Raw genomic sequence first — 27,064 nt, 5'->3', positions numbered from 1 at the left:
GTTCACACTTGGCAAATCTGGTGTGATTAAAGGCGAGACACTACAGGTGAATAGGGTAACATTTTTAAATAATAGATATCACCATTAAACTTCCTCAGTGGATTACTTACACAAGTATATAAAAAAAAAATGTATTACAAGTTTTAGAAATTGGTATGTTTAATTATGCAAATTAGGCATTATCTCATAAAATATGTACGATTTTGCATATATTTTCGGGTGATAGATCTGAACATGATGAAGCCAGGTGCAAAATTCTTTTTTCATTTTGTTTACACACAAGACGAAGAAAAAAAAATCTGAGATATATGCTTTCATTACCTAGGAAATCAAAATATACTGTCCATAGCCTTAACAAATCGATTTTCGCCATATTTTTTGGATTAAAATGTCACATAAATCAGGCCAGGAATGATTTATTAACAAATAAAAAATATCTGAAAGTATGAAAATATCTTCAGAATACTGCTAGGTGTATAACTGGAGAGTTTGGTGTACACAGGTGCTACACAGGCTGAGATGTTTGTACTGGAGAATGACAGAAAAAAGAGTTAAATAGCTCTAAATGAGATTTCGTCGTTAGCTTTAAATCCCCCTTTGGACATTCACAATTGGTTACTGATAGAAAGGAAATGCCCATATTTGTTGTGCAGGAGACTCGGAGCTTTACAGCGATACCGGTCATGACAGACTTCAGTGAACAGCCGGAGCTCGGCGTGGCGTGGGAATGATAACTTCTTGATAAATTTGGGAGAAACTTACTGCCGCACGTAAACAAAATGTAATAAAATAAACATCTTAATGTATATTTTTCAAAGTTTTCTTTATAGCAGCTTGAAAGAACACATAATGAAGGAGTAAACTAGCTCAAAATCTCGAAACTGACCCCTGCATGATAAATCGCTGTTTTTGCCTCGCCTTAACACAAACCCTGGTGCGATTGCTCTGTTAGTGCGCTTCATTTGAATAAGTGTGAACACTGCCATCTGAACCCTGGTGACACCAAACAAGACGACAGAGACCCTGAAAACATGGGTCTCGTTTTACTTTCAAACGAACTCTGGTCCGGTTCGACTGAAATATGAACACAACACGGACCAAAGACATGTAAACCATCCAAAAACGGGACATGATGTCACAAGATGCGACCCTAAAAGGGACAGAATGCTCAAGCACTCCTGTTTTTAGGAGCTGAGTTGCCCATTACACTTCGGTCTCCTTGTAGCAGATCTTGTGTGTGTGTGTGTGTGTGTGTGTGTGTGTGTGTGTGTGTGTGTGTGTGTGTGTGTGTGTGTGTGTGTGTGTGTGTGTGTGTGTGTGTGTGTGTGTGTGTGTGTGTGTGTGTGTTACACAGAGGAATTCCTGCCACTGTTTCAACTCCTTTACACATCCGATGCTCTTTCTCCTATTGCGGTCTTTGTATGGAAAGCCGTTTTAACTTTTATTCATTTCCAGGATATGAATTCTTGATATACAATTTTTTATTGTTGATATCTGTAATTATATTTTCACTAGTGAAATGTCACCATAGGCTGCCATTCAAAATCAATTGTTGATATCAATAATTACATTGTTAATAGTTGAAATGTCTATTCTTGATATCAACAATTGAATTGCTTCAAGTAAAATTTTTCATTTTTGATATCTGAAAATGTATTTCTGATATCAATATTATTTCAGATATTCTAAAATGGCTTTCTTACTAGTAACAATCACATTCATGATATCAGAAATTAAAATTGTCACTAGTGACAGTTTAATTCTTGATATCAAAAATAAAGGTTTTTACTAGTAACAATTGTATTTCTGATATGTGAAACTGGAATTTCAACAAGTAAGAAATCAATTCTTGATATCAGCAATGGATTTTGAATGGCAGCCTATGGTGACATTTCACAAGTGGAAATACAATTACAGATATCAAGAATGATAGCTTTTACTAGTTGAAATTAAATTGTGGATATCAATAATTAGCATTGTTACTAGTGGAAATGTAATGTCTAATATCAATAACTATCATTTTTAATTGAATAACTAAAATTGAATTGTGGATATCAAGAATTAGTATCCTGGAAATGAATAAAAGTTAAAACGGCTTGCCATAGTCCTTGACATTTAAATTAGCCGATGATAAATAAAATGCAGCTCGTATCTGTTGCTTTCGTTGATGTGAACTCCACTGAACTGGCATATAGCGTGGGAATTGAAGATCAGATTTATATTAGTTTTGCAGAGACACATTGACGGGGCCAAGAGTAAATGGAACCGTTTTGGAACACATCGAGAGCTATCAGCCAGGTGTCAAAAGGCCATTAGAAACTCTTTTAAAAATGCCTGGAATCAGTCAGGTCATATAATCTAATGAAAAGAGAATGTGGAGGGTGGAGGCACAACATGAGTGAGAATGAGACACATAATGAGAGTGGAGCATCATGTGTGTGTGTGTGTGTGTGTGTGTGTGTGTGTGTGTGTGTGTGTGTGTGTGTGTGTGTGTGTGTGTGTGTGTGTGTGTGTGTGTGTGTGTGTGTGTGTGTGTGTGTGTGTCACCTCCTGTCCCAGAAGTGGCCGTGACTCCAGAGAACGCTTGACTTTGTTCTCCTCCTTCACTGGCATGAGAGATTTGAGGAACTTGGGCGGTTGAGGCGACAGAACTTTAAACGGACTCGAGTTGAAGAACGTCGGACTCTCCGGCACCGACCCTGAGGAGAACGTTAGCATGAGGATGTTTACATGTGCTCCAAAGAAAAACTCAAAACGTCTAAGAGGATGACAAGCCTACAATGGAGACATTATGGGAAATTTAGCACTCTTAAAAATAAAAATTTAATTAAAAAAATACACAATATATTTGATTAATATTATTGTAATTAATAATAATAATAACATAATTTGTGCTCAATTATAAATATATATATATTTTTTTTTTAGAAGTCTTGAAAAGTTACATTGTATATTTGTTTTAGAGCTGTCAAATTGCATAAAAGTTTATGTTTATATAATATGTGTGTACATATATATACACACATATACTATATATTTATATATGAAGAGTTCAGATGCAAAAGCCTCTAAATGCCATTTGAAATTTTCTTATAGAATGATCATTTTTATCAAGCTTGTACATTTAAGTTCAGTAATTTCACTTAAATGATAATTAATAGATAATCTTCATTGCCATTTAAGTGAAATTATTGATTTTAAGTATACGAGCTTGATAAAAATTATCATTCTATAAGAAAATTTCAAATGGCATTTAGAGGCTTTTGCATCTGAACTCTTCATATGTACACTCACATACAGTATATATAAACACAACACAGAATATATTATATAAACACAAATGTTTATGTTAGATGCAATTAATCAATTTGACAAGCCCTAATATATATATGGGACCCAGGAATAGACTTTTGTCCACTGTAGTGGACATTATATTTTAGTGAATTTCTCTGACATCATACATGTCACATGACACATGACCTGGGTGTCCTGTAAAGAGCAGATTCAGGACTTTCCAGAGATACCAAATGTATGGAGGTTTCACCATGAAAACAACTTCTCCTTGGTCTTTAAAATGTCTGACATTAATTTAGTGATCAAATGTAGGAAATATGATAATATATTGTAATTATAATTTAAATCGGACTACTTTTCAAATTGTATTTCATAAACCAACATCTCAGGAAAACGTTATGTGGTTTCAAAACAAAAAATGTCTTTCTGTTCCAGAACAGGGCATTGATTTCATACACGTCCACTGTAGAGACATCAGGACTTACATCATGTTTATCAGGCATTCTGGGAGACACAACAAGTGAATATGGTAATAAATTACACATCAATATTCCTATGAAATATTAGATATTATTATTAAAATGTTGCTAATTATTACTCCAATTATTACACTTCTTTTTTCATTAAATGTTCCTCCAAGAACATATTAATGTGCACATTAGATACAGTGTAAAGATACATTGCATTGAATGGGAATATTAATTTATGGCCATTTTACCCACATATTGCCTAAAGTAAAATGGTGTATCAATTCATTCCATTATATCTTTCATAACATAGTTGAGAATCATCTTTATACAAATTTTGGTTAAAAAAAATCCCCAAACCCCCAAATTTATTGGTGATTGAAAAAAAAAAATCCCATTGTTTTTGCCTATACATATAATTTCATGTCATTTTATTTTTTAAACAACGTTTAACGTTTACGGTAAACGTCCTGGTGTCCCCTACAGAGGACATAGCCTAACATATGAAATAAAATATTATTTTTGATTTTTTTTTTTTACCATTTGTTGTTTATGCTCTAAACAATGTGATGACATGAAAAAAAAACTAAATTCAAAAATGTTTTTTTTTTCTGGGTCTCAGGAGGATATATAATGATTTAATTCATAATATTAAATTATTTAGTAATAATATTCAACAATTTAATATTTTTAACTACAGTAAAGGTTTTTTTAGACTTGAAGACTAGAATGCTTGCTTAAAAACATTTTTGTCTTTCAAATCATCCCAGGTGAAAGAAAGGTTCACCATTACACATACATTTACCATGATTCTCTTTGTTTTTCACAGGTGTTTCTTTCGCGAGAGGACTGTTGAGTGAGGCTTCATGCAGGCTGGATTCAGTGACGTCCACGTGACCGTCACAGTGAGCCTGTGGAGAGGGAGTCGAAGCTCAGAGACACTGACAGCAACACACGGCCTGTGATCTTACTAAGTGTTCACTAACCTTCATGTCTTCATCCTCACATCCTGTCCCGTCTGATTTACAACAAGAGGTCTAAACAAATATATATTACAGATTTGTTTAAGTCCTGTTACACATTGATCAGTGTTTTGTCTTTATACATGAGCAGAGAGTAGATCAGGTCTTACGTGCTGGACGTTTGGTGTGCTGAGACTGCGCCGTATGTGTCTGCCTTTAACAGAGAGAGCTTCCTTCACCGTCACGGCCTAAACGAACACATAAACACACACACTAAACACTCCAGACGCAGCTAGCGAGACGAAATCTAGCTGAAAGTGAAGCCGTACCTGCCGGAGTCTCTCCAGACACAGAATATTGTCCACCTCCAGCACTCCTCGGGTGTATTTCTCAATGTACGTCTCTCCATCGAGAGTCTCCTCGCTCTCTCCTCGCGCCGCCATCAAGGCCAGAGTCTCGCGCTCCTCCGGCTCTTCGGACGCCTGTTCACAAACACACGTGTGTGTGTGTGTGTGTGTGTGTGTGTGTGTGTGTGTGTGTGTGTGTGCTCGGTGCATTCAGAAAGTAAAACGTGAAGAGAAAATAATGCGCATTTGTACCTTTGGAATGTTAGACACGATCTCATACGTCACTCCACATGAGTAGAGAACGTTCTTCAAAGACATCCGTCTCTTCAGACTCTGAGTGAAGCTCTACAAGACATATATAGTCATATATTTACATTATTAACATTTACATGCTTATTATACATGTCCTTACAGCTCAATAAACTTGGCAACAAAAATGGCTATATATGTAAACACACACACACACACATACACACACACACACACACACACACACATACATACAGTGCTATGCATAAGTTTAGACACCCATGCTAAAGTTGACTAAAAAGAGGAATAAAAAATCATCTTTTGGAAATTGAACTTAATGCCTTACTTAAAAAAAATTGGAAAAATCCAACCTTTAAGGACACCAATTTTCTTTGTGAATGAATAATGTATCGTAAATAAATAAATGTTCTTCCTTAAAATACAGGGTGCATAAGTCTGGACACCCCTATGTTAAATTCCCATAGAGGCAGGCAGATTTTTATTTTTAAAGGCCAGTTACTTCATGGATCCAGGATACTATGCATCCTGATAAAGTTCCCTTGGCCTTTGGAATTAAAATAGCCCCACATCATCACATAGCCTTCACCATACCTAGAGATTGGCATGGAGTACTTTCCATAAGATCATCTCTCAATGCAAAACAAACCAGCTATTAGGCTAACTGAAATAAAACCATGCCAATCTCTAGGTATTTTATTTTTTATTTATTTTTCATTACTCTTTTTGGATAATTTCTTTCGATTAACATTAATATATGGAATAGTTTTAATTTGCTTAAATGAAAGAATTACAGTCAATAGTAATAACAAAAATACTTTATGGTACATTTATCTGGTACAATGGTATATTTATAGCATATTATTATATTTTATGTTAATTTAAATGAATAAAATAAATGTTATAATAAAAATAAATGACTATTACAGTGAAGTTAATCTAATGATGAGAATGTCTGAATGCATTACAGTCATGAGAATCTGGAAGTTTTCTGAAATGTTATGTTTAAATATGCAATTTAGGCATATCTAATTAAATATGCACTCATTTTCATACATTTTCAGAACAGAAATCTAAATACTGGATAAAGCCAGGATCACAATTCCTGTTTCATTAACATTAACATAACTTATTAAGCATACATATTCATACTCTTTCAATCTTAAACGGTAAATCTACTACCATTCTAATAAATCATAAATAATTTTTAAAATAATTTTAAACCTACACACAGAAATTGAATTTAATGGATAAAGTACAATTTAAAGCCAATGTAAAACGGGTTTATAACCCATTTTCCTTCAGTAATGTAATGTTTTTGAGTGCAACGAAACAAATGCCAAAAAGAAATGTGAGACGGAACTTGATTTTATTCCTTGGGAATTGATTGTACACGTAAATGTAAATGTAGAATGAATGCACAAGTCGACCAGGAAGATGTTTTTAAGAAACAATCACGCTTACATTACCGTACACGAGCTGTTTGACTGTTTTCCAGACCTGTTTGTTGTAGATGTTGACTGCGATTCTCTTGCGGAGGACCAGCTCCATGGAGGCCGGATGACTGAGCTGCACCGTGGCTTTCACGATCAGGTAGATCCGTTCGTTCGGCACCGTGATCCGGTTCAGGTGGATGGAGTCGTGGATGGATGAATCCCAGGAACACACAGCCGACACCTGAGAGGAATCACGCGTACGTATGAGAAATCAGAATATACTATAGACTCGAGTCATTATTATGTGATTTCCCATCATTTGTGTCACCTCATCATCGCTGTGTCTGATGATGGGAAGGTAGAAGAACGGGCTGCCGTGCTCTTTGGGAAGAATTGAGTTCACGCCGGCAGCGTGAGGACACGTCAGCTGATCATTCACTGTCAGGTTATCAGCTGCAAAACAGACAAGACAGCTTAAAAAAACAAATCACACAGAAACGTCTCCTTTACAAGTCTAACAGGGGCATGCAAATCAGCAAAACCTTGAGCTCTTAAACCCTGAAGATCAATATATCTCACCGTTCAGATCCAGGAACAGCACAGGGATATGAGCTTCCATGCCAGTAGGAGGAACCCTTGAGCAACAACAACAATGAGTTTAATATCTAATCTCACTTTTCCCCTAAAACTCTTATTCAATGGCATGTTTTCATCCTTACTTGCCATTTAAGTAATGTTAACTTTAGGCCCATTAAAAAGGTTGTGAACTGCATGCTTTGACTTTAAATAATAACACTGCGGGATAATAAACCCATGTTATTCAATTCCTTGTAATGTGTAGGTTCAAAATTTGAAGAAATGGTAATAGAAAATTACTTAAGTTAAATAAATGTAGCATATTATTATATTTTATGTAAATTTAAATAAATGAAATAAATGTTATAGGAAATAAAATGACTATTACAGTGAAGTTAATCTAATGATGAGAATGTCTGCATGCATTACAGTCATGAGAATCTGGAAGTTTTCTGAAATTTTATGTTTAAATATGCAATTTAGGCATATCTAATAAATTATGCACTCATTTTCATACATTTCCAGAACAGAAATCTAAATACTGGATAAAGCCAGGATCACAATTCCTGTTTCATTTGGTTGAAGTTAAAGGTTTTTTACATGGATATCTCATTTTATCACTCTATAAATCAGAAAACACTGTCAACAGACAGAAAAAAAATCACTATGTTGTTAGGAATAAAATATTATATAAATCAGGTGAATGATATGAAACCTTCAGAATATAGATATAAATAAAACTGTAAAGTGTATGTAAAGTTGCTGAAGTGGAGAAAAACCCACCGCCTTTAAAGATACGTATTCTTATTGAAATCTACAAAATAAACACTCAGAAGTGTATTCTGGATGTTTTCTCACCACCAGTCTGAAAAAGGAGACGTGTTATGGAAGCAAGATAGCCCATAATTGACCAGTGCATTAACGACACTGGTTTCGCATGTAGTGTCTTGCCCTAATAATAGCTAGTAGGGATATCATTTTGCTGGAAAGTCTGACTGAGGAAAATGTCATTTATAAAACGTGTCAGTGCAGTGGTTAAGTTCTCACCAGTGCGCCGGGGCTCCTGGGATTCCACTGCCAGGGGCCGGAACCAGCACTGCGTTCCTCTCCTCCGTTAGACCCACCCACTGCTCCACCAGTCGGGCCTCTCTTTCCTCATCCTCCTCAGACTTCTCTGAAAATCACAGGCACAAGCATTATAGACTTCTATAATTCAGTGTTAGGCTGCATCGATTAGGTCAGCCGGAACCGGGAACACTTCCCATAAATCCTGATGTTTTTCTTTTATGCCAAAAATCCTTAGGATATTAAGTAAAGATCATGTTCCATGAAGATATTTTGTAAATTTCCTATCATAAATATATAAAAACATTTATTTGTGTGAGTGAATGAAGCACGAACATAAATTAACAACTTTAAACGCGATTTTCTCAATGTTTAGTTTTTTTGCACCCTCAGATTTTCAAGTTGTATCTCGGCCAAATATTATGCTATCCTAACAAACCATACATCAATGGAAAGCTTATTTATTCAGCTTTCAGATGACGTATACATCTCAATTAAAAATGTGACTGGTTTTGTGGTCAGCGTCACATTTGTGCATCCAGGGTCAAATGAGCATCAGAAATAACACCAAGGTTTATGAGCTTGAGAAGACGGCATTACCAAACTGTTATTCACAGTCTAATTACTGTCTAATTCTGTTGAACCCAAAAGAAGATATTATGAAGAATGTGTGTAACCAAACAGTTGATGGACCCCCATACACTTCCATAGTATTTTTTTCCCCTCCATACTATGGAAGTCAATGGGGTCCATCAATGGTTTGGTTACACACATTCTTCATAATATCTTCTTTTGTGTTCTTCAGAAGAAAGAAACTCATACAGGTTTGGAACAACTTGAGAGTGAATAAATGATGACAGAATTAAACATTTTGGGTGAACTATCCCTTTTTAAAGGGAGAAAAAAATAATAGCATAATATTCACAACAATCTTCTTAAAATAATTCCTTTTCTTACCAGGCCTGTTCTACATTCAAATGTAAAATGTAATCGTAAAAATATATCAATGCATTACAATGCTAGAGCGATGTGTAAATAAGGTTTTCATTAAAGCTGCAGTCCGTAGTTTTCCCTCTTTGTCGCCATCTCTGTTCAAAATCTGCAATTGCAGTTATTCGCGGAATTTTCAACTTTACGTGGGTTGTGCCTCGGCTCGGCACGGCGCGGATGAATCCAATGTTTTGATGAGAATGTGGGGCTGTCGGTCGCCGCTGGTGTGGATACTGTCATTCACAATCACAGATTCTACTTTTTGGAAGTATGACCAACATAAGAGTTTTCACTGGAAAATGTCATTTGAACAAGTAACATCCACTTTTGTTCTAACCAACTAATGTTAAAGCTGCCGTCGGCAAGTCTGGCAGATTGGGTCGATTAGCCAAAATTTTGAATGTTTACAACTCTCATGCCCCTCCCCACTACCAGCGAGCACCCTCCCATCGAGGTCGTGCTCGTCAGTGCGTCACTGTGCGTGTGTACCTGATTTTCTGTGAACGCGTCCGTCTCTTCAGCATCTATCAACACCATGGACTCGGAGGTAGGCTGCCCTGGCTAATCTATCCATAGATAGCAATAACCGAGGAATTGGAAGCTTGTTAGTAGATTTTCTCTCCGCCATCACGCTTCATGCAATCTCCAGGCGAACTTCAGGCGTGGCGTGTGCATGTGATATTAACGTGCGCGAGTGAGGGGGGATCTGTGGCGTGTGCACGACCTGTGATTGACAGTCAGATCTCACACCCCCCTGCGCTGATTGGACCTGATGAAGCGGGAGCGCTGGATTTTTGCAAAACAAATAACACGCTCCAGGTTGAGTTAGAAGCTCGGGTTTTTTTCTAAAACCACCTTATTTATGTTGTTCTGTCGGATTATAGTGTCGACTACACTGAATATGATCAAAAAAATGTTGCCGACGGCAGCTTTAAGGGGGAAAAAGCATTGCAGTAAATCATGCTGATTAAATCTAATGATCACTTATCACGTCAAACCGTGCAAATTATACTTTGTTCTCAAGTTGTTAATGTTAAAAACATCAGCATTGTGTGACTACATTTAATGCCCTTGGATCATTTTTAACCCCAAAAAAGTTACGGACTGCAGCTTTATCTATAAACATTTTTTTTTTTATCAAACTGTTTGAAAGGAGGTATCTAATTTGTTTTAAGTGTAAAGTAGACATCAGTTCTTTGAGCGATGATTTGACATGTATCCTCATGAACAGCAATAACAGCTTCATAACTGTAATCAAACTGTATGTAAACATCCGTAACCAGAAAATCCCAGAATGACACATGCTTTAAACTCCAACCTGACTTGTTGAAGATCTTCTTGATCTGCTCTTCCAGATATTCCCTGCGCTTGATGAGGGCATCAGACCAGCGTTCCCGCACACAGTTCAGGTCCTCCTCCTGTTCACATACAGCAGAAGAACAGTGAGACCTCAGCTAAACTGTATTTGCAGACCTCTATTTAATTTGCCATCAGTGGGCGATTAGCACCATTAGGCTCATTTCAATTCACAATTTAAAGTGACTGGAAAATAATCCCATTTGAATTACATTCCCACTGATCAATTCACTGTAGAGATTACAATACAGTGCATCCATCTCACACCGTGTCTACAGTAACGCGAGCGGCATGTCAAAATGAAATAACTCTTTTAATATAATCAACAACTCCTATGATAAGGGCCGTGACACACCAAACCTACGCCGGTGAGCGTCTGTCGGGCTCGTTTTTGCGACATTATATATACACTACCGTTCAAAAGTTTGGGGTCAGTACGATTTTTTAATGTTTTTAAAAGAAGTATCTTCTGCTCACCAAGGCTGCATTTATTTGATAAAAAAAAATAAAAAAAATAAAACAGTAGGCCTAATATTGTGAAATATTATGACAATTTAAAACGACTGTTTTCTATTTATATTATATTTTAAACTGTAATTTATTCCTGTGATCAAAGCTGTATTTTCAGCATCATTACTCCAGCCTTCAGTGTCACATGATCCTTCAGAAATCATTCTAATATGATGATTTGATGCTCAAGAAACATTTATGATAATTATCAATGTTGAAGACAGTTATTTACACATTTCGAAAGTTCAAAAGAACAGCATTTATTTAAAATAGAATATTTTCTAACATTATAAATGTCTTTACTGTAACTTTTGATCAGTTTAACTCATCCTTGATGAATAAAAGTATTGATTTATTTTATTTCTTTCCCCCAAAAATAAAATTTTAATTCTTACTGACCCCAAACTTTTGAACGGTAGTGTTTAATGTTACAAAAGCTTTAGATGTCAGATAAATGCTGTTCTTTTGAACTTTCTATAAATCATAGCATCATGAAATAAAAATGTAAATAACTGTTTTCAACACTGATAATAATCATAAATGTTTCTTGAGCATCAAATCATCATATTATTCATATCATATCATGTGACACTGAAGACTGGAGTAATGATGCTGAAAATTCAGCTTTGATCACAGGAATATATTACACTTTACTGTATATTCACATAGAAAACAGCTGTTTTACACTGGAATAATATTTCACAATATTACTGTGTTTTTTTTTGTTTTTTGATCAAATAAATGCAGCCTTGGTGAGCAGAAGATACTTCTTTTAAAAACATTAAAAAATCTTACCGACCCCAAACTTTTGAAAGGTAGTGTATGAGTATATGTACAGAATTTCGTACATGAGCATAAAATGCATGATTTTAAGGATAAGGATGTTGCTTCTGTTGACAGATTTTCACTGTCTAAAATTACAAATATAATTTGAGTACATTTATTTTGATTAATGATTTGATTTGATCTGTTACATGTTACTATTAAATTAGGCATTTACTTGCTCCAAAAACACCTCTTGGCCTGCAGTGCATACAGCTCTATATTATTTAGAAGTTAAAGGGATACTTCACCGATTAGCATTAAGCTTTGTATCAGTAGAAACCCGGTAGTGTTTTGGAGAGACCGTGCTTCCTTCCCTCATGTCCCCCTGAGACCAGAGATTTCTGTATTGTGTGTCTGGAAAAAAACCTCCGATGACACAAAAATCGTCATTTAGCGTCAATGAGGTCCAGAGGCGAGAGACTCCAGCCAATAGGAGGAGCTCGTCCCGCATGTGTTCAGCCCGCCCATAGGGGGATCTCACCTTAAAACGCCATCTTTTCAGTTTCGAGTCGACTAGTAGCCTAGCTGTGTCATTTCACCCGATACTGCCCTCTGTAACCGGTAGGCGTGGCTTGGGAGTGTCCTCGTAGGGCAGCGAAGCAAGTGCATTCTGGGAGTTGTTGTCTTTCATCCACATGAGCCAAAATACATTTCCTGGCTTTTCTCAGTCTAGAAGGCTCCAACTTCTAAAATAATATCACATTTCTACTACATAAATGATCCAATTTAAATACACATTCATCTTTCCAGCGGTGAAATATCCCTTTAATTCATTGAGTATTTCAGTAACATCTGAGCATCTGATCAAGGTCGGCTTAAAATGTCTCTGGTTTCTAAACTTGTTGTAGCGTCCGCCTGTAGCGTCCAGTGTAGACACGGTGTCAGGTGCACATTTGGAGCCAAGCATCAAATTTCACTATAATCCTTGCACAATACCAACGTAAACAAATAAATGGCATGAATTAATAAAGGCAGATTAAATCCAGTGTGCCGTTTTTACATTCAAACCCACACAGATGAAGCCGCCAGAAGCGTCTCCATCTAGTACGGTTCAAATGGACTTCAGCATGCAGGAATCATGCAGCCATGCACTGATCATGTGACAGACAGCCGAGTGTGTTAGTGCAGGAATCTCCACACTTAAAGGTTTAGGATCTCACAGCTTCCCTGGAAGCATTTCTCACAAGATTATAATATCAGGCTTTCAGACACGGGCGATGATTATAATTTCATCCAGGCGACCCACGTACTGTCTCCTGTCTGAAAGCACATGTTCAGCAGCGCACTGTCATCATGCGTGTGGGACAGACAGCAGGAAGTCAGAATACCTGATAACTATCCATATCGTCGTCTTCCTCCTTCTGCCAGGAGAGAATACAGTCTGTCACACACTCTGCTGAACTGACTCTCACGAGACTCTAAACGCCCATTCACACACATGTTAAAGTGCCCCTATTATGATATTTTAAAGGTTCCTGATTTTGTTTCGGAGTCTCCTGCAATAGGTTTACATGCATCCAAGCAAAAAAAAAAACTTGGATCCATGATGTTTTTGACCTTGGATCATCTCTCAGTGTCTGAAACGGTTTGATAAAGTATCCGGTCTCTCTAAACCCCTCCTTTCCGAGAGCTTACTCCCCTCTCCTTGGTCAGATGGCCCAGTCTGTTGTGATTGGTCTACTCCGCTCTGATTGGTCAGATGGCCCAGTCTGTTGTGATTGGTCTACTCTGCTCTGATTGGTCAGATTGCCTAGTCTGTTGTGATTGGTCTACTGCTTGGTCTAAACGAAATGGCCAGCACCATATCTGAATTTGAGCTCCGGATCTTCCTCAGCACTTGATACACACTGATCCGAACCGTAATGATGGCATCGGTTTAAACGTATAAATCTCATCCTATGAAAGTGCATGCAAAGTGGATTTGCTCTCATAATGCAGAAAACAGCGTCTTCTTGACATAGACGTTATGCTAATTCGTTACAAACCTATGTAGGTTTGACCAGGAAGTAAGACTCGAACTACTGACGACTCGTTTCAGGCAGTTCAGATCGGTTCTCTCTTTTGGAAGACAATAACTCTTTTTGTTTTATAATAATATTTTGAATTTTATTTTTGACATTTTACATTCACAAACAGCTATATAACACACATGATAGGCAATAATCATAAAAGGGGCACTTAAAAATGAAGCAATGCATCCCTACAAAGCCCTTCATGTTGAAAACTGATGATGAAAGGACAAAATCACAACTGATCAATCAATTATAACTTTTTTGGGGGGTCATGTTTCCAGAACCGGCATTCAAGAAAGATGAATACCAGCCATATGCAGCTGTTGAGTACAAGGAAGGGATATAGTGGCAACAAACAGGAGCCACAAACAACATCATCATCAACAGCTTGATTTTCACACTCCATGTGAACGACTCCTCAGGGATGCATTGTGTCATTTTAACATGTTTTCACAGTTGAATCAGCATTGAACCAAATGACTGAAACTGAAGGCATAATTGATGAACTTTGCAACATTGAACTGAACTGAATCGATATTGAATTGACTTGAGCTGAATAATGACACTATTGTCTTCTGTAGAGCTGCTTACATTTTCATAAATACCAAGTGGTACATAAGTGGTGCAAATTGTATGAAATTATATTTTGATGTCACATTACAGCATGCATATTTATTTCTTTATTCTTTCTTTTCTCTTTTTCCTTTTTTTAAACCTGATTTGTATTTCTATTTTAGCTTTTTTTTAATTTATGTGATATTTCTTGCACTTTTGTAAAAAAAAAAGAAAAAGAAAAAGAAAAAAAGTTACTAATATCTAACATTTTAAGTGAATGATGCTCCAGATCAATGTTATTTTAATATCATTGATATACTACTATAGTTTTTGTTAATATTTTGAATTAGATTTTATTTATGTATTTTCATTTTAATTAAGTTTTAGTAATTCTGCTGTGTTTGTCATTTTCATTTTTTTAAACATACTTATATAGTTCAAGTTTTAGTTTTAGTTAATTTAGTACTTCACCTTAAACTACACAAAAAAGTAAATGAAAGAGTGTCCGTTTGCTCCAGATTCTGCTCTAACAGTGTGTGTTGTGTCCGTTGTAATCACCTGATAGCTGTCCAGAGGTCTCTGTAGTTTTGTGGAGCGAGCGGAGACACAGCCGATAGAGACGGACAGAACGGCCTCCACCATCAGCGGCAGAGTCCCCGAGTGCTGGACCGGCTGGACACACACCTGAAGCCTCCGAGAGTGACCCTGTGTGTAAATGGAGAGCATTTTGAAATGAAAATGGCGTTTTCAAATGTATCTGGATGAATGTAGCCTTTGTCAGCTGAATGAGACTGTCGCACCTGCCGCAGCTGAAACACTCCTCCAGTGCTGATGTCTTTGTTGGGATGCAGCTCTACGGACGAATACTCGCCCTGCTCATTCAGCTCCTGTATGGAGACCCACAGCTCTATCCTACGAGACACTTCACTCCACCTGTCGAACACACACATACACACACAGCTGAACGCACGTCTACATGTATGAAAGACTTCCACGATACCAAACGTTCAGTAGTCGTTACCAATACCAGTACAATGTCATGGTCCTCGGTACCAATTTTGCTAAATGTTGAAATTAACATTAAAGGGGTCATGAACTGGCTTTTAAAAAATATATATATTGTTGTCTGAGGTCAACTTATGACGTTCGCTTGGTTTTTACATTCAAAAACATCAAAATGAATCAGTAATAGGCTGTTTTCTACCCTGTTTTCAGCCTAGCTCCTGAAACGCTTGGTTTTTATGGGCGTGCCGCACTGAAGACTTGGAAGTAAACGCCCACTGCTATGATTGGATAAGAGTTTTGCATATTATAATGAGTTTCATTTAATGCACGAATCGGTGGGCGGGGCTAAACAGGCAGTGATGAACTAGGCGTTGCTCTTCTGTGGAGGCGGGGTTTGATGCCCTTTGATGTCATAGATCGGTCGTTCGCTGTCCCTGGTGTCAATAAAAGCTTTTATTGGACTAACAAGGAAGTTTTCAGTTCTGAAACTTACAGGATATTCTTATAGTATGATGATGTCTTATATGTCAAAAGCTCAAGGAAAATTTTATTTCTCAGTTCATCACCCCTTTAACTAAAATTAATAAATGGCTTTAAAAGTATTGTTAGTTCAAGTTAACTAATGTAGTAAACTCATGTTAACAAATGAAACATAATTGTAAAGTGTTATACCAAAAGAATGAAAGAAAAGCACCGAAGCACATTACAGGTAACAGAGCGAGTGGCGGGTCTGCTGCACTTTCACTGAAGGCTTGATGATCAGATCTACAGTATTTTGAAATATCAGATTTTTTTGTCCCGTCACTTGCTGGTTATTACAATGCCAAACGTCGTAATTTCAGATTCAGTCTTGCATTTTAATAGTGTTGTCACTCCTGAAACTTTTGATTTGGCAAGTCAACTGTAAGGTTACATGTGCCAGCATATGTCCCAACATTGCAAAGAACCAACAGGAAAATAAATGTGTGCCTGTACTAGCAGCAAACTTGTAGTACATTAATACACACTTCAGCATATTCTGCTGAATCTCTAGCATTTAATAATAGACTTCTAACCAACATCCTCCTGTTATTTTCCAATGAGCAATATAATCCTTCAGTCAAAAAAAACCATTTTGCTGTAGCAAAATCACAAACAGTTTTCGTTAAAAAATATAGGATTATGTACCAGCATCTCTCATACAAACTTGTGGACTTCCGCATATTCTGAATAATTGGTAACATACAAAGCCGCTTTTATACACAACTAAATAATAAAGAGTTATGACTTGAAATGTTTGCTGTATACCACAATCAAAAACAGCTTATACAAAAAAAGTGAATGAACATCTGCAGAGAACACAGTCAAAATGAAACTTTTTGTGACTGGCATTGCACTGATACACACTGTGAGTGTGGAGGGCAGTATAACGTACGTATAACAGATCGGTTTACAGAAACTAAACAATACAGAAAGCAGCTCTCATACAAAAAATACTAAATAGGTCACAATGAAATTGCTAATTTTCCATATGTAAGCTTTTAACGAAGAGGGTGCCGTTCGAATTTGGCGATCAACCATCATGCGTCTCTGTTATGTGCGCGTCTCTGTTATGTGCATGCCACAGACTATCCACGCACTGCACGTCCGCTTTAGAGTATTGCCTTTTGCATTCCATCAATATTACGTTATTAGAAAAAAAAAAAATATATATTTTAAATCCCGTCTACAGAGAGCCTGGCCACTCCCTATTAAGTCCTATTGTACCGAATTTTGGTTGTAGTTCCACCAGAGTTCCACTGGGGGCAATCGCCCATGAGTGCAAAATGAATGGGAGTCTATGGAACTAAATTTGTCTCTTTCACCCGATTACCGTTGAGAAATCTCAGATTTGATTGTAAGTTTTGCAAGTTCAACATGGGTTATAGGTCGAAAGTTGAATGAACGAGTACTAATGAACGCTGATTGGTCAGTGAAGGACTGATTACGACCAGAGTAACCGCTTGATGGCATCGTGACATCCGAAGCGGGACCAGAAACAAACAAAACAAAAACTCTTCTAGCACGTGTAGTTACCTGTGTCAGCTGTGTTGTGTGTTTACCTGTGTCAGCTGTGTTGTGTGTTTACCTGTGTCAGCTGTGTTGTGTATTTACCTGTGTCAGCTGTGTTGTGTGTTTACCTGTGTCAGCTGTGTTGTGTGTTTACCTGTGTCAGCTGTGTTGTGTATTTCCCTGTGTCAGCTGTGTTGTGTGTTTACCTGTGTCAGCTGTGTTGTGTGTTTACCTGTGTCAGCTGTGTTGTGTATTTACCTGTGTCAGCTGTGTTGTGTGTTTCCCTGTGTCAGCTGTGTTGTGTGTTTCCCTGTGTCAGCTGTGTTGTGTGTTTACCTGTGTCAGCTGTGTTGTGTGTTTACGTGTGTCAGCTGTGTTGTGTATTTCCCTGTCAGCTGTGTTGTGTGTTTACCTGTCAGCTGTGTTGTGTGTTTACCTGTGTCAGCTGTGTTGTGTGTTTACCTGTCTCAGCTGTGTTGTGTGTTTCCCTGTGTCAGCTGTGTTGTGTGTTTACCTGTGTCAGCTGTGTTGTGTGTTTCCCTGTGTCAGCTGTGTTGTGTGTTTACCTGTGTCAGCTGTGTTGTGTATTTCCCTGTCAGCTGTGTTGTGTGTTTACCTGTCAGCTGTGTTGTGTGTTTACCTGTGTCAGCTGTGTTGTGTGTTTACCTGTGTCAGCTGTGTTGTGTGTTTACCTGTGTCAGCTGTGTTGTGTGTTTACCTGTGTCAGCTGTGTTGTGTGTTTACCTGTCAGCTGTGTTGTGTGTTTACCTGTCTCAGCTGTGTTGTGTAGTTACCTGTCTCAGCTGTGTTGTGTGTTTACCTGTGTCAGCTGTGTTGTGTATTTCCCTGTCAGCTGTGTTGTGTGTTTACCTGTCAGCTGTGTTGTGTGTTTACCTGTCTCAGCTGTGTTGTGTAGTTACCTGTCTCAGCTGTGTTGTGTAGTTACCTGTCTCAGCTGTGTTGTGTAGTTACTTGTGTCAGCTGTGTTGTGTAGTTACCTGTGTCAGCTGTGTTGTGTAGTTACCTGTGTCAGCTGTGTTGTGTGTTTACCTGTGTCAGCTGTGCTGTGTTTACCTGTGTCAGCTGTGTTGTGTAGTTACCTGTGTCAGCTGTGTTGTGTGTTTACCTGTGTCAGCTGTGCTGTGTTTACCTGTGTCAGCTGTGTTGTGTATTTCCCTGTGTCAGCTGTGTTGTGTGTTTACCTGTGTCAGCTGTGTTGTGTGTTTACCTGTGTCAGCTGTGTTGTGTATTTACCTGTGTCAGCTGTGTTGTGTGTTTACCTGTGTCAGCTGTGTTGTGTGTTTACCTGTGTCAGCTGTGTTGTGTATTTCCCTGTCAGCTGTGTTGTGTGTTTACCTGTCAGCTGTGTTGTGTGTTTACCTGTGTCAGCTGTGTTGTGTGTTTACCTGTCTCAGCTGTGTTGTGTGTTTCCCTGTGTCAGCTGTGTTGTGTGTTTACCTGTGTCAGCTGTGTTGTGTGTTTCCCTGTGTCAGCTGTGTTGTGTGTTTACCTGTGTCAGCTGTGTTGTGTATTTCCCTGTCAGCTGTGTTGTGTGTTTACCTGTCAGCTGTGTTGTGTGTTTACCTGTGTCAGCTGTGTTGTGTGTTTACCTGTGTCAGCTGTGTTGTGTGTTTACCTGTGTCAGCTGTGTTGTGTGTTTACCTGTGTCAGCTGTGTTGTGTGTTTACCTGTCAGCTGTGTTGTGTGTTTACCTGTCTCAGCTGTGTTGTGTAGTTACCTGTCTCAGCTGTGTTGTGTGTTTACCTGTGTCAGCTGTGTTGTGTATTTCCCTGTCAGCTGTGTTGTGTGTTTACCTGTCAGCTGTGTTGTGTGTTTACCTGTCTCAGCTGTGTTGTGTAGTTACCTGTCTCAGCTGTGTTGTGTAGTTACCTGTCTCAGCTGTGTTGTGTAGTTACTTGTGTCAGCTGTGTTGTGTAGTTACCTGTGTCAGCTGTGTTGTGTAGTTACCTGTGTCAGCTGTGTTGTGTGTTTACCTGTGTCAGCTGTGCTGTGTTTACCTGTGTCAGCTGTGTTGTGTAGTTACCTGTGTCAGCTGTGTTGTGTGTTTACCTGTGTCAGCTGTGCTGTGTTTACCTGTGTCAGCTGTGTTGTGTATTTCCCTGTGTCAGCTGTGTTGTGTGTTTACCTGTGTCAGCTGTGTTGTGTGTTTACCTGTGTCAGCTGTGTTGTGTATTTACCTGTGTCAGCTGTGTTGTGTGTTTACCTGTGTCAGCTGTGTTGTGTGTTTACCTGTGTCAGCTGTGTTGTGTATTTCCCTGTCAGCTGTGTTGTGTGTTTACCTGTCAGCTGTGTTGTGTGTTTACCTGTGTCAGCTGTGTTGTGTGTTTACCTGTCTCAGCTGTGTTGTGTGTTTCCCTGTGTCAGCTGTGTTGTGTTTACCTGTGTCAGCTGTGTTGTGTGTTTCCCTGTGTCAGCTGTGTTGTGTGTTTACCTGTGTCAGCTGTGTTGTGTATTTCCCTGTCAGCTGTGTTGTGTGTTTACCTGTCAGCTGTGTTGTGTGTTTACCTGTGTCAGCTGTGTTGTGTGTTTACCTGTCTCAGCTGTGTTGTGTAGTTACCTGTCTCAGCTGTGTTGTGTGTTTACCTGTGTCAGCTGTGTTGTGTAGTTACCTGTCTCAGCTGTGTTGTGTAGTTACCTGTCTCAGCTGTGTTGTGTGTTTACCTGTCTCAGCTGTGTTGTGTAGTTACCTGTCTCAGCTGTGTTGTGTGTTTACCTGTCTCAGCTGTGTTGTGTAGTTACCTGTGTCAGCTGTGTTGTGTAGTTACCTGTGTCAGCTGTGTTGTGTGTTTCCCTGTGTCAGCTGTGTTGTGTGTTTCCCTGTGTCAGCTGTGTTGTGTGTTTACCTGTGTCAGCTGTGTTGTGTATTTCCTTGTGTCAGCTGTGTTGTGTAGTTACCTGTGTCAGCTGTGTTGTGTGTTTACCTGTGTCAGCTGTGTTGTGTAGTTACCTGTGTCAGCTGTGTTGTGTAGTTACCTGTGTCAGCTGTGTTGTGTAGTTACCTGTGTCAGCTGTGTTGTGTGTTTACCTGTGTCAGCTGTGTTGTGTATTTCCCTGTGTCAGCTGTGTTGTGTGTTTCCCTGTGTCAGCTGTGTTGTGTATTTCCCTGTCAGCTGTGTTGTGTGTTTACCTGTCAGCTGTGTTGTGTGTTTACCTGTGTCAGCTGTGTTGTGTAGTTCCCTGTGTCAGCTGTGTTGTGTATTTTCCTGTGTCAGCTGTGTTGTGTATTTACCTGTGTTGTGTATTTACCTGTGTTGTGTATTTCCCTGTCAGCTGTGTTGTGTGTTTACCTGTGTCAGCTGTGTTGTGTATTTCCCTGTGTCAGCTGTGTTGTGTATTTCCCTGTGTCAGCTGTGTTGTGTATTTACCTGTGTCAGCTGTGTTGTGTATTTCCCTGTGTCAGCTGTGTTGCGTAGTTCCCTGTGTCAGCTGTGTTGTGTATTTACCTGTGTCAGCTGTGTTGTGTAGTTACCTGTGTCAGCTGTGTTGTGTATTTACCTGTCTCAGCTGTGTTGTGTAGTTACCTGTGTCAGCTGTGTTGTGTAGTTACCTGTCTCAGCTGTGTTGTGTGTTTACCTGTGTCAGCTGTGTTGTGTGTTTACCTGTGTCAGCTGTGTTGTGTGTTTACCTGTGTCAGCTGTGTTGTGTGTTTACCTGTGTCAGCTGTGTTGTGTGTTTACCTGTGTCAGCTGTGTTGTGTGTTTACCTGTGTCATCTGTGTTGTGTGTTTACCTGTGTCAGCTGTGTTGTCGACGCCTCGAGAGAAAAGAAAGTGCGGGGCGCGAAAGCACCAAAGTGACTGAAGGATTGCCGTAAAGCAGTATATCTGGTCGTACGATGTGTATGACGTCATTGACATTTTAAAAGACTTTTTAAAGCAAATAAGTGACTCTAAAAAATCTAACACCCAGCAATGTGTAATTTCTTTGCATCTCCTTTCGAATACAACATTCAAATTACAAGACAAAAAATTACATCCTGAGAAAAGTGGATTTTGAGGGGTATAGCGCCATAGACCTCCATTCATCCTGCACTCATCCTGTGAGCGCCCTCATGTGGAGCCAGAGTGGAACTGCAACCAGTTCAGAAGCCGGAAGTTTACTGAGAGTGGAACTTCTCCCCTTATTAGACATTATCTGACACTAGTCTACATGCATGAAAAAGTGTGAGTGTATCTGTAAGTAAATGCACCTGTCTCTGAGCGTCCGTGTCTTGGCCTGCAGTGCATCGAGCTCCCAGACGGAGCGGCCGTTACCCGCGTACCGGTGACCCCAAACCTCGATGGCCAGAGCTCCGTCTGAGATGAACTCCAGAAACTCCTCCGTCACGTGCACCACGAAATCCTGCCAACACAAGCAGAGGTTCACAAGGTTCTGAAGAGAATCTGAGTGCTTGATTGTGCAAAACTTGAACTGGTCCATGTCAAAACAGATTTGCACTCTTATTAGATTTACAGACACTCTAAACTAACTTGGTGTTAGAGGTGTTATCACATCTCTAGGAGCACTAGTAATAACAATAAATTAAATAACAATACATAAATAATAAATATTATAAATAAATAAACAAAAACTCTTTTTTGTATTTCACCTTCACTCTATCTTGTTTCATCACTAGAAGCACTAGTAATAATAATACAAAAAATATAATACAAAATAAATAAATGAATAAAAATAGTGTGTTGAGCTGAAATACATCCGGTTGCACCATATATTTATATATACAGTACAGGCCAAAAGTTTGGACACATTACTATTTTTAATGTTTTTGAAAGAAGTTTCTTCTGCTCATCAAGCCTGCATTTATTTGATCAAAAATACAGAAAAAAAAAAGTAATATTGTGATATATTATTACAATTTAAAATAATTGGTTTTCAATTTATTATACTTTAAATTATCATTTATTTCTGTGATGCAAAGCTGAATTTTCAGGATCATTACTCCAGTCTATCACATGATCCTTTAGAAATCCTTCTAATATGATGATTCATTATCAAAGTTGGAAACAGTTCTGCTGCTTAATATTTTTTCATAACCTGTGATACTTTTCTAGGATACTTTGATGAATAAAAAGTAAAAAAATAAAAATAAAAAGTTAAAAAAAAGAAGCAAATGTTTTGAAAATAGAAATCTTCTGTAACAGCAATATACACTACTGGTCAGTCATTTGGGGTCAGTAATTTTTTTTCTTTCTTTTTTTGAAATAAATCAATACTTTTATTCAGCAAGGATGTGTTAAATTGATCAAAAGTGATAGTAAAGAAGATTTATATTATTAGAAAATATTTTTTTCTTTTGAATAAATGCAGTTCTTTTTAACCTTTTATTCATCAAATATATTAGGCAGCAGAACTGTGTCCAACACTCATAATAAATCAGAATATTAGAATGATTTCTAAAGGATCATGTGATAGACTGTAGTAATGATCCTGAAAATTCAGCTTTGCATCACAGAAATAAATGATAATTTAAAGTATAATAAACTGAAAACCAATTATTTTAAATTGTAATAATATATCACAATATTAAAAAAATTTTTCTGTATTTTTGATCAAATAAATGCAGGCTTGATGAGCAGAAGAAACTTCTTTTGAAAAACATTAAAAATAGTAATGTGTCCAAACTTTTGGCCTGTACTGTATATATATAAGTTCATATTGAAGGGTACTTTGCAGGGCTATTATAACTAACTAAACTAAAACCATAAGAAACATTTTTGTTGAATGATAAAAATAAAAATAAAATAAACATTAGCTGAAATAAAATATAAGAAAACATTTTTAAATCTAGTTGCCAAATTAACACTTCTCATTTTCATTTAGTTTAACTTGATGTACAGAAATAAACTAAACCTAAAAAATTATTCATAGACATATAAACGTATGTATAAACATATTTAAACTAAAACGGCAAAACCACACAACTAAATTACAAAAACTAAAACAAATGAATATGGAAAATAAAGATATAAAAAACATTCACAATATGAATAAAAACTATAATAGTATGTCAATGTTAGTAAAACAGCACTGGCTCTTCAGTAAATGTGTGCGGTGTGTTACCCTGCAGTGCTGGAAGCGCACAGTGAACTCGGCGTCGGGGGTGCGTGGGGTGGGCGTGTCCGGGCTGATCATGGGCGGAGCCACAGCCGGCTCGGATTGTTCCCAGAAGCTGTACTGGCAGAACACGAAGTTGGACAGGTTGAGAGGCAAACCTGACGCCTCTCGGATCCGCACCTGACACAAGGAGAACACTACAGTGAGCAACACTAAACCAGGGTTACTATAGTTAACTCAAACTAAAACCATAAAAAAAACAAAAACATTTTGTTGCTTGAAATAAAATAGACGTTAACTGAAATAAAGTTAAACATAAAAAAAACTTGTTTCATCTAGTTACCAAGGCAACATTTCTCATTTTCATTTAGTTTAACTAAAATAACTAAGCCTAAAATTGAAATAAAAAAATTATAACAACTATACAGACATATTTAAAAAAAATGTATTACAAAATAACAACTAAATTATTAAAAATCCAACTAAAATGAAAAATAGAAACTAATTCAAAATATTAATAAAAACTTCAATAGTATTTCAATGATACTGAAATAACAGTGCACTCAACATTCTTTCTATTAAACACAGGACCAGTAGATCAGAGTTGTTTGATTTCACCACAAATATGATCACATTTTTGTATGTATAAAAAATAATTTTCCATTAAAAAGTTATAATTAGACAACAGATGATATTCATACATTTACTGTTGCTGAAAAACAATGGCATGTTTGCGGTGTTTATTTGCAGGGCTGCACAATTTGGCCAAAGAATTTGTAAATATACATACATACATATACATATATATATGCAGATGCAGAGATGAGTTTGATCAAATAATTGAGTATAACATTGACAGAATACTGAGCCCTTTACCCTGCAGGTGAGCTTTCTGGCCATGTGGACGATCTCTCCATTATTGTCCATGACCTCGTATCCGCTGCTCTCGCTGGAATTCTCGGAGGAGTCGTCTCCTCCCGCCAGACGCTCCGGCACGGCTCCGCTCACTCGGACCAGCTCCACATGCAGACGACCGGCGACCTGCCAAAGGAGGACACCACAGGTATGAGCGACGCCGTTTAACAGCGGTGAACAGGTGAACAGGTGAACATGAACACGCGGATCTGCACACCTCTCCCTGCTGGCTGATGATGGGAACCGCGTACTGAAGCTTGACGTCATGAAACAGACACTCCAGGAACACGTTTGCCACGCCGATGAGGTTGTGATTCTCTTGAGCTTCATAGAACGGATCTCTTGTCTTATTGTGCAGCTGGTTAACCTGGTGAAAATGCAGGGAAAAAGTGATTTTTACAGTTTGGGGTCGGTCTTTTATGCTCACCAACCAAGGCTGCATTTATTTGAGGGAAAAACAGCAGTACTGTGAAATATGATGACAATTTAAAAGAATTGTTTTCTATTTGAATATATTTTAAACTGTATTCCTGTGATCAAAGCTGAATTTTCAGCATCATTACTCCAGTCTTCAGTGTCACATGATCCTTCACAAATCATTCTAATATGATGATTTGGTGCTCAAGAAACATTTATGATTATTATCAATGTTGGAAACAGTTGTGCTGCTTTATATTTTTATGGAAAATGTTTTTTCTTTTCAGGATTCTTTGATGAATAGAAAGTTCAAAAGGAAAGCATTTGATCTTTTGTTACATTACAAATGTTTTTACTGTCACATTTGATCAACTTGATGAGACTTTGCTGAATAAAAGCATACATTTCTTTCAATTTCTTACCACTTCCTGTGTGCCTTCCCTCCAGTCCCTGTAGTGGTCTCTCATGTCCACCAGTTTGTTCTCTAATTTCTCGATGGTCCAAACCTGTGTCCCCTTCCCTTTACGCCGCACCTGGATCGCTGGTTCACTGACTATAGCGCCACGCTGGGGTTACAATTATTGCAGCACATCAATTTAATATGACTTAGGAAATGATACAGAGACTATCGAATGCAGTAATGAAAAACATAAATAAATCAACTGAGTAAATAAATAAACAAACATGTAAATATGTGAGAAAAATAAATAAACGATAAAAAAAGTGAACCAAAAATAAACAAAGTACATAAATGAATGAATAAGTAAATAAGTAAATATTAAATGAATAAGTAATATAAATAAGCAAATAAAAAAATTTGTAAAAAAAAAAAAAGTAAATAAATAAACAACTGTTACAATTTTTTTTAAATAAATGAATAAATAAAAAAATTAGAAAAATAAATAAATGAGAAAAAACAAACAAATTATAGAAATAAAAAATAATAAGAATAAAAACAAAAATAAATAAATGAGTAAGCAAAATACTTAATAAAGTAAATAAATAAACAAAATAAATAATTAAAGAAATAAACAAATGAACAAATAATGTAAATCTGTAAATAAAGGACTAAATAAAAGAATAAATGAAAGAATTTAAAAAAAGTAAATAAATGAGAAAAAAATTAACACACAAACAAGTAAACAAATGAATAAATAAAGTAAATAAACGAGTAAATGAATAAATGAATGAATGAATAAGTAAAATAAATAAGCTAATAAATACATAAGTAAACGAGTAAATAAATAAATGGGTAAGAAAGCTTTGGCTGGTGTCAGTATTGTTTGGTCTTGTCCGCTGGTTTGGATAAAAGCGTCAGTGTAAGCGTGTGTACTCTCACCTTGCGGTTGGCGCTGAGGTTGGCGGCTGGTATCTGCAGCGTGACCTGAAAGTCGGTGAGTTTGAGCATCTCCTCGGACAGGAAGTTGGCCTCTCGCACCAGTGCGTTCGCTCTCACCACCTGCTCGCGCAGCCGAGACAGACTCTGGCGGAACAGCTCGTCCCTGGGAAACACAGAGGCACATTCACTCGGGAGACGACCACACACCAGAGGACCACTAGAAAGCATGGCTAGATGAATGGAGCAAAAATGTCCAGGGAATGTTAAGCGTGAGTGTTACAAGGATTCACTTCTCTGTGTGAGAATGTGTGTGTATGTTTGGGTGAGATAGAATGTGAAATCACAGGTTGTAAACAATATGAATCTACTCCAGAACCTAGTGAGCTGCCTATTTAGGCATGTAGGGCTTCATAGGCACAATCTCCAACACGAAGGCTGTTTCAAAAAAGGTAGACAGCAGGATTATGTCCTGGATTACATCCAGTCAGGATTTAAAGGTACAATATGTAAGATTTTTGTAATAAAATATTCAAAAAACATATTTTTCATATGATATACAGACCCTTTCCAAAAAATTAGAATATCATGGAAAAGTTTATTTATTTCCATAATTCCATTAAA

General features: G+C 37.6%; 1 protein-coding gene across 4 annotated transcripts in view; it reads right to left on the bottom strand.

Annotated features, from left to right (window-relative positions):
• The window catches only part of kif13a (kinesin family member 13A), an 89,514-nt gene that overhangs the window by 8,123 nt on the left and 54,327 nt on the right, over positions 1-27,064 (bottom strand). For 2 of the 4 annotated variants that reach the window (XM_082150600.1, XM_082150603.1), the window contains exons 18-37: positions 26,444-26,606; positions 25,527-25,670; positions 24,905-25,054; positions 24,649-24,813; positions 23,779-23,952; positions 21,908-22,059; positions 15,463-15,595; positions 15,221-15,367; positions 13,424-13,456; positions 10,723-10,822; positions 8,397-8,523; positions 7,353-7,408; positions 7,102-7,226; positions 6,838-7,014; positions 5,323-5,415; positions 5,053-5,205; positions 4,894-4,971; positions 4,748-4,798; positions 4,561-4,672; positions 2,548-2,699 (exon numbers count right to left, since the gene is read on the bottom strand). In XM_082150600.1, the coding sequence (XP_082006726.1) occupies positions 2,548-2,699; positions 4,561-4,672; positions 4,748-4,798; positions 4,894-4,971; positions 5,053-5,205; positions 5,323-5,415; positions 6,838-7,014; positions 7,102-7,226; positions 7,353-7,408; positions 8,397-8,523; positions 10,723-10,822; positions 13,424-13,456; positions 15,221-15,367; positions 15,463-15,595; positions 21,908-22,059; positions 23,779-23,952; positions 24,649-24,813; positions 24,905-25,054; positions 25,527-25,670; positions 26,444-26,606 (2,485 nt within the window). The remainder of the gene's footprint in view (positions 1-2,547; positions 2,700-4,560; positions 4,673-4,747; positions 4,799-4,893; positions 4,972-5,052; positions 5,206-5,322; positions 5,416-6,837; positions 7,015-7,101; positions 7,227-7,352; positions 7,409-8,396; positions 8,524-10,722; positions 10,823-13,423; positions 13,457-15,220; positions 15,368-15,462; positions 15,596-21,907; positions 22,060-23,778; positions 23,953-24,648; positions 24,814-24,904; positions 25,055-25,526; positions 25,671-26,443; positions 26,607-27,064) is intronic. The other 2 variants (XM_082150601.1, XM_082150602.1) reach the window with 2 other exon arrangements.

This window comes from Leuciscus leuciscus (assembly GCF_965113295.1).
Source record: "Leuciscus leuciscus genome assembly, chromosome: 20".
NCBI lineage: Eukaryota > Metazoa > Chordata > Actinopteri > Cypriniformes > Leuciscidae > Leuciscus > Leuciscus leuciscus.
This window is presented reverse-complemented; position numbering and strand designations above follow the sequence as displayed.